A 21,697-nucleotide genomic window follows, 5' to 3' on the forward strand; every position below is an offset into this window, starting at 1 on the left:
GAATTGTTTGTTCCTTTTTACGTTTCTTTTTGTCTTTATTTTGCAGGTTCAAAGTGAAAACTAAGGACTTGGAGAGGAAAAATCTTAAAGCGAAAAGCGAAAAGAGAAGAAAAAAAGGACAATTTTAGGATTAAATTTTTAAATTTTTTAGAGTGTGTGAGGAAAACTGTAATTTTTTTTTTTCATTTATTTTGGACTTTGGACTTTGAACAATTGGACTTTATTTTTTTTAACCCTACGGAAGGGTATTATTATTAAAAAAAAAAATTATTATATAAACTGTGTGCAGGGAAGGACGACGATTACTATATCGTCTCGGCCCCTCGGGTTCGCACACGGCATAGGAGTCGTGGCCCGAGTCGACGACAACGGTTCATCGCCCGTCTGGTACGGGAGGTAAGTCCAATCGAAACACCCGCGAATCTCCTGCAAGCGGGTTACTGTCTGCCTTAAGGTGATAATTGTTTGAGGACGAACCGGACTGTATTTATTTTCCTAGTAAAGGGAAAGGCCTGGCCTAAACAAGATAAGGGTTCGGATTTCATCACCGCTCCCTTCTTGCCCGCCTTAGGAAAACGAAACCTAACGCGAACCCAAGCTTAAAATTTGGAATAGAACGAGACCGATAGGGTAAAGAGCTTAATAGGAAACTCGTTCGAAAAATATTGGTTGCTCTTTAAGAACACTCCAAAGTTCATGATGGTTTCTGTGAGTTGAATGCGTGACTGCGCCGCCTTGTGATAGCGGTGAGGCCTTGGGTATCAAAGCTCCACTGAGCTTCCCTCGCCTCAATTCAACTTACTTAGACTCGGATTGATTCCAGAGGGGTTTGCTCAAATTGCAACGAATTCCCTTTCGAAAGATAGAAGCTGGTCTAGAAACAATCTAAGTGGAGCCATCATGCTTTTTGTTTGCTAGAAATCTTTAGGTTTGTTTTGGTGGAGTTGAGTCGGCCTTGTTTGTGATTGTGTATAATTCCCTTGCAATTAAGAATGTCGAGCTGGTATGATAGAAGCCAATACAATGAATATCGACCTAAATTTGAATATGGACATCATCAGTTTTATGACCATGGTGGGAATAGTAGTTGGGAACGCCAACCTTTTCAAGGTTATGGTTCATACCATAGTGAGCCCAATTACTATCCACACACGAATTGGTCTTACGAGCAAGAAAATCAGGAATATTATAGTACTAGTCATGCGTTTTTGGAAAATTACTTAAAAAACTAGTCCTGATTATGACATTTCTAAACCGGTTCAATCTCTAGAAGAAACCTACCAACAAATTCGAAGGGAGTATGACGTGCAGTTAGTTCAAGAGAAGAGAGTACACAACGGTCTAAGATATTCAATGAGACTTGTGAAAGTATAAGTGTTACGCTCAGTGAAATTCAAGCACGTTTAGAGGCAGAAAATGAACAGTTAGCTAATGCTGCTCGAAATAATCTAAATTTCCAAAATAGGGTTTCTAATTCTACCCTTGATATCAATAGTGAATATTTGCCTAATTTAGAGGACGAGGTTAGAAGTGGTAATACTACTTGTTTTGATAAGGTTCGATCTTTTTCATGTTATTATAGTGATGATTATGATGAGGATAGTATTGATGAAGAACATGAAATATGTAGGCATAGTGATCAGGAGCTTGTTACTCCGATTGAGCTTTATAATGATAGTGTTGTTTCTAGTACAAATCCAAATAATTTTAATAATTATTCACCTATTTAAAAGGATGTGGATTTGACTAGAGATACCACCGTTTTAGACGATGTAGTTCATGATCCTTTAGCCTGCAGTATGTTGGATAATCCATTATTTGATGTGCCTATCAGTGAATTGGAGGAGGTAAATATGATTAAAACCTTAGTTTATGAGCCTTTATATGATTGTGTTGATGGTTTAGAGGAAAGAGTTTACCCTGAGAATACTGTTTTAGAATCTAGCGATTTAGAAACACTAGTCTTAGAAGATGATAAACTCGTAGAAATGAGTGAGGATGAACCCAACTTAGAAGAATATATTGACCATTTCCAGGAATCTGATGACCTAGAAATTAGGGAAGTTGTGACTAGTCTTTCTAGAGACACAGAATACTCTAAGTTTGGGGGTGATTATCATTTCCGTGTGCTTTAACTCTTAGAAAGTACCCTCCTGTAGGACTTGACATTTGTGCCTCAACCATCTTACAAGATTATCTTCATACACGTTTTCCCGAACCTAATGATGTCCAGAAAGAAGCTCAGTTGTTAGAAACCCATCCTCTGGTTGATGAGGTTAGCCTAGGCAATAATACCAAGATTGACTTTGTTTTCCCACCAAAAACTTTTCTACCAATTGTGGGAACATATAAATTTCAGATGTGTCAATTATTAAGTTTTGAGACTAAACCTAAATGCTTTAGGAAATTAGAATCGACACATTTGCTTAAGAATGACCACTACTCTCACTGTGGTCAATTATGTAAGTCAAACCTGATTGACTTAGAGGATCCTCAGTTATTTAGGTTATTATTTTTTTGTGATTCTAATTTCTTATTCGAGTTTTTCCAAACTCTAGGACCTAATAATTTGGATCCAACCTATGAGGAAATGCATCCGAGGAAAATATTTTATTTAGACCCTTTCATAGAACCTGAACCTGAACCACAATTAGATATAAATATCTTAATCAGGAAACTAGATAAGGGCATGTTATTCTTGTTCACTTTCTTGGGTTATTGTAGTTTCCTTTGGTCAGCTCTTTTTCGTTTTGAAGACGCACAGTTATTTCGACTGTTACTTTATGGTTCAAGTTGACTAATCCTTCCTAAGTCTGGCTGAAGACTTTAAACTTAGCACTTCTTGGGAGGTAACCCAATATTCTTGCGACACGGTAATATCCTTCCTTATCTCTTTTGCTTCAAGTGGTAACAGTTTCTCCTTGTTCATGCTTTTAGTTTCATCTTTAGAACATTGAGGACAATGTTAGATTTAGGTTTGGGGGTATGGGAGAAACTTTTTAGTTGCAATAAATAAACTCCAGAGCCTAGAAATTTACGCCTATTAAGGATAACACTAACCAATCTAAGTGGATGGAAACATTTTTGTTTTAGGAGCTGAGGAACCAATCTGACTAGATGGAAACATCTATAGAGTCTATTCATAAAAGCACAGTGCTCAGGTGTTAGAAATAACATGATAGTTTCGCCATATCTCGTCGAGTCCTTTTCACTTTCTATTTTTAGTTTTCTTTTGTTTCAGTGATTTGGTGGGGCTCACGATTCAAGTTGTTACCATTGCTAGGGTGAAATAGAGTGATTGAGATACCCATTAAAAAAAAAACAAAGTTATGAAAAAAAAAGTTATGAAAAAAAGAAAAAAAAAATGTTATAAAAAAAAAAATTTGAGACAAGACCATTAGACCAAACGGAATAAAATTCAATAAATTCGACCACTGGTACCCTTGTATATGCCAGTTGTGTTGACCTAGAGTTAGGACTATTGACCACTGGTTCCCTTGTATATGCCAATGTGTTGATATTAGTCAGACCGGTAACTCAGTCATTTAGGATAGGTTCACCTTGGCAGAGGCCTTCAGACAGATATGGGAAACACCGTTCACTTTTCAACCATCTACATTTTTCTTTTTCCATCTTCTTAATCTTTTCATGTGATTAGTCTGACTCCGAGTATGATGTCCATCGTGAAACTATCTTAGTAGAGCTCTGTCACTTATATGAATTTTAGTATGCTTGAGTGCAAACTCGTATACAGCAATTGGAATTTCGCGTCAGGGTACTTCCTCCTGTAATTAATAAGTATGCCAACCAAGGAGGTTCTTTAGTGCTTTCCAAGATTTTTCGTAGATAGCTAGGGTCTGGAGTATTGGTTTTTGTGGGTACACCTCTGATAAACCCACCCGAGATTAACTCGGTCACTTTTCAAGAATAAATTTGCTCGAGGACTAGCAAATAATAAGTTTGGGGGTATTTGATAGACACATTTTTGTGTCTAATTTGTCCTCAATGTCTGTATTGTTGGAACTCTATTTTTGTACTAATATTGTGTTTTTATGTTTGTTTAGGTGTTTTTGGAGAAAATACCCTTGTATGGAAAGAGTTGCTCAAAAAGTGATGATTTACACCCCAGGATAAAGTATTAAAGGCACCCCAGAAATGCACCGGAAACGTCCCAGAAATGTCCCGGAGGAACCCAGAAAAATTACTATTTCCACCCAAAAATTATTATTTCAGCCCAAATTACTAAAGGGACACCTGTACAGGATTAGTGGGAGGTCATCTTCTTTATTTGAAAAATCAAAATTGGCGGGAAAAGCTTCCTTTCAACTGGCAGAATTTTCGATCCAATTTTGAAGGTGTTTTAGGGTGATTAAATGGCTGAAACTTGGTGAGATTGTTCCTAGGATATATATAAACCTATTGCAAGCGTTCTGGTCGATCGAATTTGCCTAGAATCGGCTAAAAAAGTCATCATCAGAGAACAGGGCAGTCACGGGTTTGAGAGGATTTTTGAGGGATTCAGACGTGTTATGATGATGCATGGAGGACTCTAGCACACTTTTGGACCGTTTAGAAGACAATTAAGGTGATTTTTCAGCTGCAGACGCGTGATCAAACAAAACAGGGAAGAAAATATTTTTAGAATATTTTTCTTTAAACCGAATAATGAAGGATTATATGGAGTTATTGCGAGGGATTAAATGCTGCTGTTGGGTATAAATTAACTCCTTGGGTCGAGTGGAAGGGCTGTCGAGAGTTGGGAGGAGAGAAGGAACGCTGCAGAATCGAGAACCATGATTTCTCTCTGCTGCTGCTGCCGCCATTGATGAAGATGAAGAACACGAAGAACGGACTCGCAGCAGCAGTCGTTTATCAACAGTCTCTAAGACGCACACTCGTGGGTCGTATTTAGTCGTACAACAACAGTTATCATTTATCGTTCTTCTTGTAACAGCTGAACAACGCCTTTGCAACAGTTATTTCTGTTGCGATTTTTCTGTTCAATTGTTTTACACATTTTCATCATTTGTAAACCACTTTTTGAGCAATAAATAATTATTTTGAGAGCATTTTTACTATGATGAGCTAAAACCCAACACTGGGACGACGGAGGAGGCCAAACTGCATACTTGGGGTAATTTCATTAATTCTTTTTAAGACTTCTGCATTAATTTAAAATGGAAATATGCTTTGAATTAATTGGTTGTTATTTAATTTGATGATGTATGCTTGGCTTAGGTGTTTTGATACATCATGCTTAGGACTTACAATCAATGTTTTGAAAATCTACTTTGGCAAAATAAGAGTCCATATAATTTATGTTTTGAGCGATTATTGTTGAGAATAAATCATTGAGCCCTATGTTATGAAAATTGGCCGAATCATTAGTCCCAGTACCTCTCGCCCATTGTGACAAATATTGTGTATATATTTTTATTTTTAAATCTTTACAAGTCCGAGTAACGAACTTTTACTACCACTTTCAATACTATAACACACAACTAAAATGCAGAATGCAACTAGTTATAAATGCCAAAATATTAAAAATGATGCTGTTAACTAAAAATTTAAACTTACAACTAACAATAACAACATGATGCAATTTTCTAACACATATATACAGAGAAAATACTAAAAATCAGTAAAATAACGAAGAAACTTCAGCTACACCGCTACCGAGTCCCCGGCAGCGGCGCAAAAAACTGGTAAGTCTGGAAAAGATACCTACAATAAACTGCAAGTGCACAATGTCCTAATACAACACAGGGCAAGCACATGTCGATCCTCAGGAACTAGGTGGGTGTAAGGTTGAAGATACGGTCTTACTAAAACTGATTCGAAACAAGAGTAACACAATTGGGGTTTTGTTTGTCGATACGGCCAGATTTTATCTAAGTAACACAAAATATAAAACAAGAATGCAGGTTAAGGGATATAGGGAAGTCGAATCCACCTCCCAATCCTATGCTAATGCAATACTGATAAGTGCATAATTCATATGATTTTAGTATTCATTCCATACTTGTTTTAGCTATTATTCTTGCATGTTTTCGTAATATTAGTCTGGTTTCTCTTATTTGTATCTAATAACAAAGTGCTGAAAATATCTAGGAATAGAAGTATCACAAGTATCCAAGTGCCCAAGTCCAAGAGAAGTGGAAAAAGTGCGACGAAAAGGAGCAAAACGCTCAAAATCAAGAGAAGGGCCAAATACCGATCTTAACTCATTGAAATTAAGAATTTTTCATCATCGTATTGAAGAGAATTTAAAGAAAAAAAGAATGCAAAAAGAATAAGGTCATTCCGATTTCGGATGAAGAGTTGTGGCCAAAACAAGCTTTTATTGAATACCGAAGAGAGTAAAGTTCGCGGACGGGTATTCACACTTTAATTCCGAATATTTCTGCTCGAATTTGAAGTTTGCGGACTGGGTTCGCAAACTTAGGTAGTAGGAAACGTGTATAAACTCCTTGGAAGGCTTAAGGGCACGTTTGGGAACGTTATTTCGTTATTTTGGGTCGGGTTCTTGAACCGAACTAAATACTTGGAGACCAAGTAATGTAAACCTATAAAAAGGTATCAGGTTATGTAAAATAGGATAAATTTAATCTCATATCACAAGTACTATATGAAAAACTTAGGAGGGGGAACCACCATTATTCATCTTCTTTGTAATATGAGTAGCTAAATCCTTTGTTGATTAAGGATGAATTCAATGTTCTAAGAGTGGAGCTTTATTAATAATAGAAGTCTATTTGAGCTTTTAATCATCATCGTTTGTTTTCATTATATCTAGGGTTTATGATTGATTCTTAGATTAGTTTGGGTGCGCAACCAGATTAGTCTATTGATCATTCTATTGCTAGTAGTGAGTTGAGCAATCCGTAATTGTCGTGTATCTCCTACACAAGTAGAAAACATGAGACCTTGCAGAGGGATTCTGTAAAGCTATCGTGTGTGGAAACAACACCAGTAAGTAAACCGAGCGTACTGAGTTTAACTGCTGGAATCAAACCTAAATTCACAACCCTAAAGCATTCGATTGAGTTACACCTTGTAAGCGTACCTCAAGGCGGCTCAGTTGAATAGAATCCGGTGACTAAGCATACCTGTTATCCGGTGATACAAGAAGTTTTGGGCATAGATAAGCGTACCTGCTATTCTACGGTTGGTGATGAATGATTCTAATGGAAGATAGATAAGTATTTTAATCCTGTTAACGCTTGGTAACGACGAAGGATTCCTTGATCATCTCTTTTCTTTATTATTTTTATATTTATCTTACAGCCAAAACCCCCTTTGTTATTTATTTTTACTTTTTTTCTAATACAAATAACCTATCAATTACACATCTCTCTTTGGGAACGATCTCTTACTAACGCTATATTACCAGTTAATTAGTGGGAAATATATTTATTAATTTGTTGAGCCTACGACAGCCCGTACAAATTTTGGCGCCGCTGCCGAGGAGCAGTTGCTAATTGATTTGTTATTTGTTTAGCTTGTATTTCTATTGATTTTTATTTTTCTCCTTCTTGTGAGTCGTCATGTTTCCTTACAGAAATAACATGTACGGAGCACAATATCAATCATATAATATTGGTAATCAATATGATTTTCAATCTCATTCATATGACAACTGCCAACAATCCTACGGGTATAATCAAAACCAACCTTTTGGTTATGATCAATATCCCACTGAACCTTTTGGTTATTCTCATACATATCAAAAACCTTATGACGGGTATGTAAGTGAGAAACCACAAGGATGGAAAGATAGGTATGCTTCTAACAATTCTTCTAGTCTGGCAGATTTAATGCACCAACTTATGGATCAGTCGAAACAAAAAAATCAAAACAGTTGGACGAGCACATCAAAAAGACTGAAGAATCACACCAAGAAATTCCAAGGAGCACGGAGAATTTTCAAATATATATGTCTCAACTCAGGGAGACAAGGAATGGAGAAGAAATTTGGCCTCAAAACCAAAACAATTCCGAAATTCCTTCGAGAGTCAACAAATGTTTTGAATATGAGCAACCTCTGGAAATTTCTTATAACAATGATGCAGTTGTACCAGCTCCGGATCTTAGTAATGATCATTCGCCTATTCAAAAAGAGGAGCCTTGGTATGACCGAACCATTATTATGAATGGTGTGACATACTCAAATGCATATCCACGTTACAATGAACATCCATATTACAATGGTTTTAGACCGGTTGATTTGAAAGAAGTAAACCCAATTTATCCTTCGTCGGAGACTCATGTGGAAAACCCTAGTATTTGCATCAATGAACTAGACTTTTTTGGGGAGGATTCTGATTCCGATGATGAGATTGTTGAAGAGATTGAGAATTAGAATGAAACCAAATTGATTGAAGTCGTGGAACACCCAATTGAGCTAGATAATAATATTTTGATAGAGGAACACGATATACTTGAGGTAAATAATTCACTTGAGATAATTGATGAGGATACGGTACAAGGTTTGTCTAATCCTTTGCATAATTCTATATCTATTGATCCTTTTCCTCTATCGAAGTAGATTCTAAAAGAGTTGTTAACCCAGCTTTTAAGAAAATACCTCACCTAGGATTGGAGTTGTGTGCCTCTAAAGTTCTAAAGGATTATTTTTCTTTTAAGTATCCACAACTTGATGTGTTTGGTTCGATAATTGTGCAGGTTCAAAAAAACTGAGGAACCTTTTGAAGTTTTCGAATTCTATGTTCTCCATCCACTTCCGACTGTAGAAAGGACTAAGATGTGGGGAAAACTTCAATAAAGTTATAGCTTAAATATTTATATTTTGTGATAATGTTTTTGTGAAGATGTTATTTGAATTACAGATTGTTATTTGGAAGGAATACCAAATTTTCAGATTGCTGGTGTATGGACGATAACAATAACGTCGGGCATTGACGATGTTAAACCAAGCGCTTTGTGGGAGGAAACTCATCGGTTTTGTATCTCTATCCCTTTTTTTTTTAATTTTCTTATTTTTTCATATTATATCTTGCATTCCCATCTTATATTTTTCAAGTCCTATATCTATAATGAAAGCTTTGACGGATTCTCGTCAGAAAATTCTGAATGTGCAGTTGTTACGAAAATAGCTCTCGAGACTTCATACGAAGTCCGATTTGAGTAGTTTACAACAACTTGTAAAGAGGACAAACTCATCTTTCTTTTACAAAAAGAAAATCTGAATTCAGAGTCTGTTAAGTTGGAGAGATAGGCCTGGACATTTGAGTTTCGGTATTTTCCATAACTTTTTCAGATTGCATGAAACAGTCAGTCCGGAGGCCATAAAAGTCAGACCATTTATTGAAACACTGTGCCCTTTTGAAACCTTATAAAAAGACGTAGGTGAAAAACTTTCGTTGAGGATGTTTTTCCTAGTTCCCTACCCATTTGTACAGTTTTCGATTTTAATTTTCTGTTATGTCAGAAATCAGAATTTTGGGTTTTGAACATTGATGACAATGTTAAGTTTAAGTGTGAGGGAGTAGTTGAGCATGTTTAGCGTGAAAATATATATATATATATATAAAAATTTTACTCTTTGATTTCTTGCATTTTTGAGACTTCCACCATGTTTGTTTACTCCTGACTCATCTGAGTCGTCTGGATCTGAATCATCTGGATCTGAGTAAAATCACCTGACTCATCTGGATCTGAGTCGATATGTTTGTTTTGAGTCAGATCTGACTCATCTGACATGGAAATAAGTGAGTCAGTGGTTTGGTCCCATGAGTCAGGGGTATTTTGTTACCTGACTCAAATGAGTCCGAGTCAGGGGTTATGTCTGAGTCAGAGGTCGAGTAAGATCTGACTCAAAATGGAAAACAAACGGTCTGACTGCTGAATCGGTCCGAGGCAGGGGTTGACTCAGATTCAGACGCCGAGTCAGCTGCAAACAAACAAGTTCTTCATCTTTTGGAGTTAATTATGGGTTATTTAGGATGACACTCTAAACCCTTTTAAGGTTGAAACAGTTCTTACAGCTATAGATTGAGTTCCACTTTATCATTCCACAATCCTTAATTATATACGTTCATAATTGAATGCGAAACTAAGTTATGGTAGTCGTTTGAAAGAGTCATCCTCGCAATTAATCATTACTGAATCACTTTTTTTTTATTTTTGCAGTTATATGTTTCTTTAAAGTGATTTGGTGGGATCCTAATACTTCCATGGATATTGTAGCAAGGTAATCATTGGTTGAGTTATTTAAAATCCCCATAAGACAGTTGTCTTACACTCATAAAGAGTGAGCCGGAAAAAAAAACATATAAGGCTCCTCTTCTTTTATCGACACTAATAAATGATAGGTCCGGAATTTCGAACTAATCATAGTCGATGAAAACAAAAACCTATCATCATTATATATCAAGTCAAAAAGACTATTGATGAGGTTCTTGACACTTTGATAGCAGTAGTATATGTGAAACGTTGTCCTTGTCTCCGTCGCCTAAGCAAGGGTGGAACGCAGGATCCAAGGAAACTATCATGTACTTGATGAAAAGGAACTTGCTCTTAGAGTATCTAATCATGTGGTCGAGTTAAATGGGTGATTCTATCAACTATTGCGCTATAAATAAGAGTCCTTTGACGACATTCATACAAGTATTATGGGTAACATCTTTCACTTTATTCAACATTTGCACACTTCACATTTCTATTTCCATTCTCTTATCTATCCATGTGATTTCAGTATGCGAGTGTTGTGGAAAACGTTGCAACAAGTACGATGACTATCTTAGTGGAGTTTTGCAATCAGGTTGGATGTCACACATAAATAATTGCTTATGTGTGCGGATTGGAATGTATGTGGGATACTTGCAGCTAAAGAACATATGCAAGCTAATTATTTGGCTTTTTGCTTTGTGTTTATCCTTAGTGGTTCTTCCACGGAGAGAAATTGGAGTAGGTTTTGTGGGTATACCTCTTGTAAGCCCTCACGAGACTATAACTCGTCTACTAGGGACACCTAGGGGTTTAAAGGCCTATTATTCATGCTAAGAGTAATCGTATCCTCACGACATGGAGTTGTTGTATTCAGGAGTATTTTTATTTAGTTTTCTCGAGGACTACCAAAAGCTAAGTGTGGGGGAATTTGATAAGTGCATAATTCATATGATTTTAGTATCCATTCCATACTTGTTTTAGCTATTATTCTTGCATGTTTTCGTATTATTACTCTTGTTTTCTCTTATTTTACTCTAATATGTGAATCATCCAAAAAGGAGCTGTAAAGTACTGAAAAGATCTATGAAGAGAAGTATTACAAGTATTCAAGTGCCCAAGTCCAAGAGAAGTGGAAGAAGTGCGTCGAAAAGGAGCAAAACGCTCAAAATCAAGAGAAGGGACAAATACCGATCTTAACTCAATCAACGATTTCTTATCATCATCTTAAAGAGAATTAAAATATAAATAGAATGCAAAAAGAATGAGGTCATTCCGATTTTGGATGAAGAAGTTGTGGCCAAAACAAGTTTTTATTGAATACCGAAGAGAGTAAAGTTCGTGGACGGGTATTCACACTTTAATTCCGAATATTTCTGCTGGAATTTGAAATTTGCGGACTGGGTTCGCAAACTTAGGTAGTAGGAAACGTGTATAAACTCCTTGGAAGGCCTAAGGGTACGTTTGGGAACGTTATTTCGTTATTTTGGGTCGGGTTCTTGAACCGAACTAAATACTTGGAGACCAAGTAATGTAAACCTATAAAAAGGTATTAGGTTATGTAAAATAGGATAAATTTAATCTCATATCACAAGTTCTATATCAATAACCTAGGGTTTACCCCTTTAGGGGGGAAACCACCATATTCATCTTCTTTTTAATATGAATAGCTAAATCCTTTGTTGATTAAGGATGAATTCAATGTTCTAAGAGTGAAGCTTTATTAATAATACAAGTATATTTGAAGTTTTAATCATCATCGTTTGTTTTCATTATATCTAGGGTTTATGATTGATTCTTAGATTGGTTTGGGTGTGCAACCAGATTAGTCTATTGATCATTCTATTGCTAGTAGTGAGTTGAGCGATCCGTAATTGTCGTGCATTTCCTATACAAGTAGAAAACATGAGACCTTGCATAGGGATTCTGTAAAGCTATCGTGTGTGGAAACAACACCAATAAGTGAACCGAGCGTACTGAGTTTAACTGCTGGAATCAAACCTAAATTCACAAACCCTAAAGCATTCGATTGAGTTACACCTTGTAAGCGTACCTCAAGGCGGCTCAGTTGAATATAATCCTGTGACTAAGCGTACCTGTTATCCGGTGATACAAGGAGTTTTGGGGATAGCTAAGCGTACCTGCTATTCCACGGTTTATGATGAATGGTTCTAATGGAAGATAGATAAGTATTTTAATCCTATTAACACTTTGTAACAACGAAGGATTCCTTGATCATCTCTTTTCTTTATTGTATTTATATTTATCTTACAACCAAAATCCCCTTTGTTATTTACTTTATTTTGCTAATACAAATAACCTATCAATGACACAGCTCTCTGTGGGAACGATCTCTTACTAACGCTATATTACCAGTTAATTAGTGAGAAATATATTTATTAATTTGTTGAGCCTACGACAGCCCATACAAATACTTATTCAAATTATGTTCTTGTTCCTTTCCATAGAAAACTACAATGGATAATTTATTAGTTAATTTCCCTAACTCACCCCTAATATAAGCTGTCTTCTTACAGTACAACTTATCACAGGCTCATTTGGCCAATCAGCTAACTATCCTTCCTAATCAGTTTAGCACATGTCTTCTTCCATTTAGGTTTCAGATGGATGATTTATAAACTAACATCACTAACTCACCCCTAGTATCAATTTTCTTCTTATAGTACAACTGATCACAGGCTAATTTGATCCATTAGTTGATTATCAATCCTAAATCAATTTAAGCACAACAAGAACACAACATGAACATGAACCAAACTTGGCAGTATATTATGGGTTTCATCCAAACCCTAGTTATTGAATTAGAACATGATGATAATTCTGAAAACAAACATAAATACTACAGCTTGGTGCACCGGCTAATCCTGGCATGAGTTTTACATCACAATTCTCATCCCTATTTATACACAATTTCCCTCCATTCACCTTCAATTCGGAAATTAAATGAAGACCCACTCACCAAAACGCATTTTTCCTCTTCAATTCGTCTCTGAACTTCATTAATTTGATGTTTCATCCACTGTTGAGAATAACCCTAACCTATCTCTCTCAAACCTAGCTTCTAGGGTAACTATTCTTGGTAAGAAAGAAGATAAGGGTGAGAGAGATAGAGATTAGAGATTCGATTGATGTTAATTAAGGTGGTTGTGTGCATAGATGGTGAGTACGATTAAGGGGAAGAAATTGATATGAAGGAGGTGGTACTGGTGGTTCTGCAGACGGATTAATGAGAAATGAAGGTTCTGCTCGATAGAGAAAAGAGATAGGATGTTAGGAAGTTGTATCAAAACTTTATATCTCGAGTGGGATGTTAAGCAACTGTGACATGGGTCATGGGTTTGGTTTTTGAGTTCTCTACCAAGCCCATGACTCGTTTTAAGCTATGCAAATGGCTTGTGGAGCGATTGCAAACGGATTGCGGAAGCTCTAACGCGTTGTTCCTTCGCGCTTCACGGCCTTCTCGCGAGAGTTTTGCATTGTCGCTATTTTGTAGTTGCTAGCCACCATTCATATGCTCTTTTAGCTTCTCAATTCATCCAAGCTTTATTTAGTACCTAAAAACACAAAATTAATTAGTACAAGTATTTATTCTTGAAAACAGTGAAAACTCCAAATTTGGGATAAAATATGATTTTAAAGCACAAAAGATGAGTTAATCGCCAATAAAAAAAGGTGTAGTAATATGCAATATTTGGTACTCATCACACGACTTGAAAGATACGTTAGGGAATGAAACAGTTCAAGTCAAATATCACTAACCTCAAGTGGAAGGATGATTATTATCGTTGTAGCTCCTTGCTTCTTCACATCTTCAAGTCTTCGCAATACTTGTAATGACTCATATCCTTATACTTTCAAGATAACCTATACGAAGTTGACTCTAGTACATAAACAAGTGACTCTTAACATGAGTTTTGATTCACTAAAATATGACAACCAAGCTTGACATACCAACGCTTGGTGGGTTCAATCGAGCTATGCTCTAACAATCTCCCCCTTTGTTAATTTTAGTGACAAAACTCTTACACAATATGGATAAACAAATTACAAGAATTCATTACACATACGCTTGATTCTCGAATTCAACAACACAATAAACTGCATACATTCAATCCTCAAAAATATTGATGTTGACATTATAATAACAAAGCTATTACTCCCCCTAAGGAAGATAGGTAGATATTCAATCCGCACGTCTTTGTTATACCACTTAATATGATATGTTACCCCCCCTAGTCTGTGCTTTCACTCTTTCGTTTAGATAAACGTTCAAGCACCAATGTTCTTTTCCTTAGCGATACCAATCAATATAAAATCAATGTCAGTATCACTTGTTTACTCCATATATTTCTTCCCTTTTTTGTCACAAAATGACAAAGAAACGAAAAATAAAGGACAACACGAAAAGAATCTTACAAATCTCAAATAGACTTGCAACCTGTAGAGTTGAGCACGAAGGTTCCACACACCTGTTTTGATAACCAATATCAAAAATCGAAATACAAGTAGTTTTATTTTGATATGTTACCAAGGAAACAATTGTCCGAAACAATTTTTCCACTTTATTTTAGCAAACCAAAAATCAACTAAGTGCCTTAGTTCCTTTGCTAAACCGATTGTACAAAAACAATCGTTTAATTCGATAAGACCAAAATAAAGATAACTCTATTTTTCTCATCAGGTTCTAATTATCCATAAACTTAGACCTTTCAATTTTAAACAAGACAAGTACTAGGTTAGTTAACTAGCATTTTTTGTTAAGGCATTCGATTAGACTTGAATAACCGTACCTCACTTCGATAAGTCTAACTAAGATCAAAATTAATTTAGTTTCTCTTATCCGGAATTGAATTGGACTAAACAACTCATCCCGCAAACTTTTTGTTTCGTTAAGCCATAAACAATTCATACAAACCAAATAAATCAACTTGCATAATTATTCACCTCAACCGGAAGCAATTGAAACAACATAGACATTAAAGCACCGCAATTGCACCGAAATTTTGTAAGCCTAAACAATTGATACCACATAATAAAGCAAGATAACAAAAAAAATTCTTAACCGGAACCAATTGAATCACACATACATCCATACACACATAGTGGAATAAACATCAATTTTACCGAAATTTTGTTAAGAAAAAGCAATAAATATATATAAAATAAATTCAGGCTTTTCTTAAACAGGAAAACAATTAACTAACAACATTGTTACCTCAAATTTAGCATCCACTTCTCCAATAAATTTGCATCTTCGTTCGGGGAGAATTGATATCGAAATATCATCACGTTGTCATCCTTATGTAAAAAAAAGAATAACAACAACCAACCTTTACCATAGAAAGTTTGAAAATCGGTTTTAACAATTGCAAGTAGGGCTGCACAACGGGTAGGGTGGGTAGGATATGGCCTATACCCGCCACCCTACCCGTTTACTGGCGGTTAAGAAAATATTTACCCGCCACCCTACCCGCCAAATAATGGATAGGGTAGGATACGGTTAAAAAACTGGCGGGTAGGGTAGCGTTGGCGGGTATGAGTAGGGTATGTTCACCCCTAGGTAGGGTGGGTAGGATATGGCCTATACCCGCCACCCTACCCGTTTACTGGCGGTTAAGAAAATCTTTACCCGCCACCCTAACCGCCAAATAGTGGATAGGTACGGTTAAAAAACTGGCGGGTAGGGTAGGGTTGGCGGGTATGGGTAGGGTATGTGCACCCCTAATGCAAGAAAAAGTTGAAAACCGTCGAAGCACATATGCTTTTATGCTAAACCAAAACCGATTCAACATATTGTGACTTTTTCACATATTGTTTCTACCATAACCCCTCACGATTCTTTGACAAAGCCTACCAACATGGGCTAGAACTTAATCCTACTAAATCAAAAAGTAACCCAAGCCACAAGGGTTCACAACATTATGAGATCGAATATCAAGGTTAGAAAACTGAAATCAAACATCCCATAAATCAATTTGCAATACACCATAAATATTCAACATGAAATCAAGTATTGCAATTACCTCTATCTTGTAAGGAATTGAATTGCAAAATCAATGCAAAAAGAATGAGGTCATTCCGAGTCCGGGCGAAGAAGTTATGGGCAAAACAATTTTACACTTCTTCGTATGGGGACCTCTCACTAGGATCGGTACCCCAAGTGTTACTTGTGACGGATCACAACACTAAAATATTTTTGACATAAATTTTGCATACTATGTCCGAATTCAGTGATTTTTGGCTCGTTTTAACCGTAAAAACAAGAAATATATGATCAGTATATATCAACATCATAAGCTAAAAATTATTGTTTCTACCAAAACCTCAAATATAGATAGAGTAAGTATGAGTATAGAAGAAAATAAATCTCCTAAAGATGTTAATTAGTCATATAATAACCGAGAAATCATGTGCTCAGTTTCATGTGCTTCCTCACCTTTTAAAAAATTGAGCACCAAGGTGAGTATGCACATTCTAACACAACTAGGTTGTGTTGTGTTGAGTTGATCCTTGTCTTGTTCTTCACGAGTGAGTAAGACAGAATCATCATTCTTGACCTCTTGCTTGGTTTGTTTTCTCTTGTTCCATCTATTGTTTTTCTTCTTTGACTTGTGATGAAGAGTGTCATTATCACAACCTTTACTAGTACTAGAGATTTCAGACATAGTGTCTTTCTTTATCCCTTCAAGAAGACTCTTGTAGTTATTGTCACCAACAATTAACAGTTGAGAGTCATTCTTGTGACTAACTTTTGGTCCCTTCTTGACTAAGGAGGACTTTGGGACCCATTAGGATCATTGTCCTTTTGAATATTTTGCGAAACACCCTTTCTCCAATTTGGAACATCAGATCTTGTTTTTGCATTTAAAAAGTCATCTTTCTTTCTATAATTTAAACTTTTATGAAACGATTTTGTCGAGTGATATGCAAAATTTGAACCATCATTATAATAATTTTTTCCTAACCTTAGGACAATACCGATCTGAGTTCCTTTGGGGAGCAATCTTAGCCAATTTGTTTGATAAAAAAGAAAGTGTTTCTTTTAACTTACGAATACTGCATCCCCATTCCACATGCCCTTTATTACCACAATAAATACAATGCTTAGTAACATACGAAGTGTGAGTTTTTCTTCCTCCTCTTCTTCTTCTTATCTTTGTTCAACTTTGTTGCTTCCTTGACATTAGCAGAAGTGCTCTCTTTGATTGTCGTACTTGAAGAGAATGATTGAACATGATTTTTACGCTTGACTGGTTTTACTTATTTACAAGAAATACGAGCATTTTTCGCATCAGTGGAAGCCTCTGGTTTAGAAGAATTTTTAGCTTTAACAAATTTTACCTCTTTTCTAATATTTGAAGCATCTATTACTTTATAGCCCAATCCTCGTGTATCACGATGATTTCTACTTGCTTATAACATTGAGGTTAACTTGTTTGAGTTGACATTGAACTTTTTAAGGTCCAAATTTTCATCTTCCAACATCTTGATTTTATCAAGAGCACTAGCTATATCATCCTGAAGGCGTTTTTCTCGGGAGAGATATTAACCTTCTTTCTCTTCAAAACTATTTTGTTGAGAGATAATCCCTGCATCATAATCAACAAGTTTCTCTTCCAATAAATGTTCTTTTTAAAGAGTAGCATCACGATATTTGTCTAAAATTTCTGCTCGAGAAAGACTAGCACTTTCTTTTCCTTCAAGATTATGTATATATTTAGAATCAGTATTGTTTGCTTCCTCGAGGCAACTGTTAAGCCTTTATTTCAGAGAATGTAACTCTAATGAAGCTTCCATTTTTAGAGAAACAAATTCAGACTTTGAGGAGTCAAGATCAATAACAAGCTGATCATTCGTAGCTTGCAGACAATATATATCGTCTCGAAGCTTCTTTTATATTTCTAATGCAAGAATTATTTCAGCTGAACATGAGAGAAATTTTTCGCTTAATTCGTTTTGATGAAATGTTTCTATTTTCGAAGAATCAATTTTTTTCTCGTCATCAAGAAGATTTTTTCATAGTCTGAATCATTGATTACGAATGTAGGACTTAGCTTAATCTCATCTTGAGAATATTCAGACTTATTCTCAGAAGAGCAAGTAGAACTTGACGAAGAAGCCCCTTTTAAACATTTATTAAAATCAAAACTTTCAACGTTTTGCGATATGTTAACTGAGTCTTTATTTAGTTTTAGCTCTCGCTTAACTTTACTTTGACTCATGTCTTATAGGTTGTATTGCATCAAACACGGATTGTTAGATCTTTTCGTGTTTGCCTGCTCTGATACCAATTAAAAAGGCGAGGGTACCCAAATATACCTCAAGCTAAAACTTTTCCTACCTATAAGTCTTTTCTCCGAAAGTGATTGTCTATGGACAGAGTCGAGACAATACAACTAATCGGTTTACACTTCGTGTAATCGTTTATGGATACGAGATCGAGAGAATACAACAACGAAGTATGTTACTTGATAAAAAGGTTCGGACTTAACTAAACACAATAGGATTTACTTATCAATATGAATCAACGTATGTGTGATTTACTTTAATTATAATAAAACAATTATAAAGTGGAAAATAAAAGTAAATGACACAAAAAAGTTTTGTTAACGAGGAAAAACGCAAATGTAGAAAAACCCCGAGACCTAGTCCAGAACTGAATACTCTCAGGATTAAACCGCTACACAAAATTACACTAACTTCGTATAGTTGAGACCAAGCAACTAAACCTATAGTTCACCTAGTTCCTTCTGTATTCCCAAGCCTCTAACTTATAAATAAGTCACGTACTTGGATCAATTCCTTTGGTTCGTATTCCAAACAGTAAAGAAACAACAAATCTGTTTGGTATCAACTCTCTTCATACAAGTTATATGAGTCGGACAAAGGCTTTTATGTTTATCTTAACATAAACTTCTTCGTCAGGTCCTTAGATCTATCTTATGTTCAATTACCAAAGTAATTGTTAATATTTTGCGGTCAACACTCTTAATCCAAAGAATTGTGTTGATGCCGGTCTACTCAATTAATCAGTCCAATTCTATCACAAGGATAAAACCGATTATTAATTGGATCCTTTTTTTATCGAAACAAGTATTGTGCACACCAAAGATTATGAACCCACAAATCAGAAATCTTCAATATCTTCTTCGTCTTCAAATCTTCTTAGATATTCAATAAACACTTGCACACAATCACTCGAATCTCTTGTGATCAATCACGCACAGAACGGAGTCTGTTAACAATGGATTATCACAAGATCGTCTTTAGAACTACAAACAATCTAAAGATCCCTGTCAAAATTCTGAACTAGTTCGAGTGAATCTTATATCAGAAGAGAAGATTCTCAAGCATAAACAAACTAGGTGCAATCAAAGTTCAACCACCGTTAGTCAATCAAATCAATGAAAACAAAAGATAAACCGCAATTATCTAGTTTCCCACAAACGGTACCAATAGAGCTTTTCAATCCCAAAGAAGACTTTAAACTGAGCGGTCGTAAGATATTTCGCCTAGTTAGGTTACTCTCCTCTCCAAATAGGCGGCTTCACCAGTAGCAGCACAACAAGAGGTAGTTGCTGTTACGAAGGATTAGTTTGCTAGAAATGCAAACTTCAGTATTTATAGACTAGGAAGTTTGGACACCAAGGAATTTCCAAAATCGAAAAAATTCTCAAGATATTCATTAAAGCACAAATTCGGTTTCCATAATTCCTGGAAATGCTCTGCCCAAAAATAATAATCGAAATCTCTCGAAAAATCTCTAATTAGTAAATGCACATTACTAATTCTTATTTCCCTACAAAATGAAATTGATAACCTTAATTAAAAGATTATATACTTATTTATGTTTCGACCCTGGGATTCTCTTTCCTTAGCTATTAAGGAATAACTTTGAACAATTAAATAATAAACATTCACAGCATGCGTTCAAAGTATGTCGACATCCTAACTTTGTAAGCTTTCTTTCATACTTGCAACCTTGCGATTTTTCACACTTTCAAATAAGTTTAGAATTAGTTCATCTGACTTTCAACAACTATGTGATTCGTCAAATAAGTTTAAAAACTACAACAGAAGGAGGTTTTAGGTGTAAAAACTTGACACTGGGCAGAAGGAGGTGAAAGGTCTTACCGTTGCATCATTAAAAACAACATTAACATTGTCCAGTATTATGCGTTCTAAAGCTTGGTGGATTGTATCCCTTCTTATCCTCTGAAATCACATAATTAACAAAATTACATCACAATTAAGAAGATACTGGACTGAATGCTACCATGTTACAAAAATTGACCATTTTTGATTTTCTTTTTGATTAAAATCTTAAAGAAAGTGGGTAAAGCAAAAAAAAGAAAAAAGGAAAAAAAAATAAAAATGAAAAGAGTATGAACATTGTTGGTTTTGTGGACTCACAATTACAGGGTTTGGATCGAGAGTATGCTTGATCAATTTCTTAGCATCAGATGAGAGCCACATAGGGAATGTGAATTCATCACGGAATATCTGCATTTTGAGTAAATTATGTCTCTGATTTAGGTTCTCAGAAATGGAATGTGAATGTATTTTATTAAGCCACTTACTTTCTCATACAAAACTGCAAAATTAGACTCTTCGAACGGCAAGTAACCATCCATAAGAACAAGAAGGATAATCCCGCAAGAACATATATCAGATGTTGAACCATCGTAGCCTTTATCATTAAGAACCCGACGTTAAGCATTAAGCCAAAGGGATATGATGAGTCTCTAGATAATTCGATATCTAGAAGATGCAAAGAAAATTCAATTCTTTAAATGAACGACAACTGAAAAGAAAATTTTAAAAGAGTAGTGTTACGAACTACCCCGCAGATTAAACCGATTGACAGTAGATCTCTAAGAAAACCAATGATCGTACAAAGTTTCTGAAGCACATCGTTTACAACATCTTGCTTATATTCTTACTTACCTCTCAACAAGATAAATAAAAATACTCTTTATAGCTGAACCAGAAAAGAATGATGTAGTTCCTTCTGTATCCATTTCATTTTCAGGGACGGAGAATGGAATTGACAACAGTGAGTCCAAAAAAAGATACTAAATCAAGAAAAATAAATTAGCCAATAAAGCTTAACGAAAAAGAAACACCAAATGAAACATTTTTTGGATTAGTACACCAGTTGAAACAGTAGCAAGAGCGAGGCTGCACTTGGTACCACCAACAAAAGGTTGCATATTCGAAACCTCCCCAAAAAATGTCTTTTTCCATTAAGAAATATTTGTAACTGGCCAACCATTTGTGATGCGACACCAAGCACACACAAATTTGACAATTAAAACCCACTGCAAAAATCTAATGGAGTTGGTCAGTGAGAAGCAGGAGCTGCTACTATTTTCAGCTAAAGAAAGTGAAACAAGGAAACCAAACAATATTATATTGTTTTATGTTCATCAATCAATGCCTAAACTGAATGTCAACTTAAAAATCACAAGTACAAATCGCACCTGCT

The 21,697-nt window shown here is 35.6% G+C and overlaps 1 protein-coding gene across 1 annotated transcript in view; it reads right to left on the reverse strand.

Moving 5' to 3' along the window:
* The window catches only part of LOC113278660 (CBL-interacting serine/threonine-protein kinase 9-like), a 28,678-nt gene extending 7,448 nt beyond the window's left edge, over positions 1-21,230 (reverse strand). Inside the window, exons 1-4 of the mRNA XM_026527436.1 lie at positions 21,182-21,230; positions 20,790-20,899; positions 20,623-20,712; positions 20,344-20,424 (exon numbers count right to left, since the gene is read on the reverse strand). Of these exons, the coding sequence (XP_026383221.1) occupies positions 20,344-20,424; positions 20,623-20,712; positions 20,790-20,899; positions 21,182-21,230 (330 nt within the window). The remainder of the gene's footprint in view (positions 1-20,343; positions 20,425-20,622; positions 20,713-20,789; positions 20,900-21,181) is intronic.
* Positions 21,231-21,697: the final 467 nt, after the last annotated feature.

Source organism: Papaver somniferum, chromosome 5 (genome assembly GCF_003573695.1).
Source record: "Papaver somniferum cultivar HN1 chromosome 5, ASM357369v1, whole genome shotgun sequence".
In the NCBI taxonomy this organism is placed as follows: Eukaryota; Viridiplantae; Streptophyta; class Magnoliopsida; order Ranunculales; family Papaveraceae; genus Papaver; species Papaver somniferum.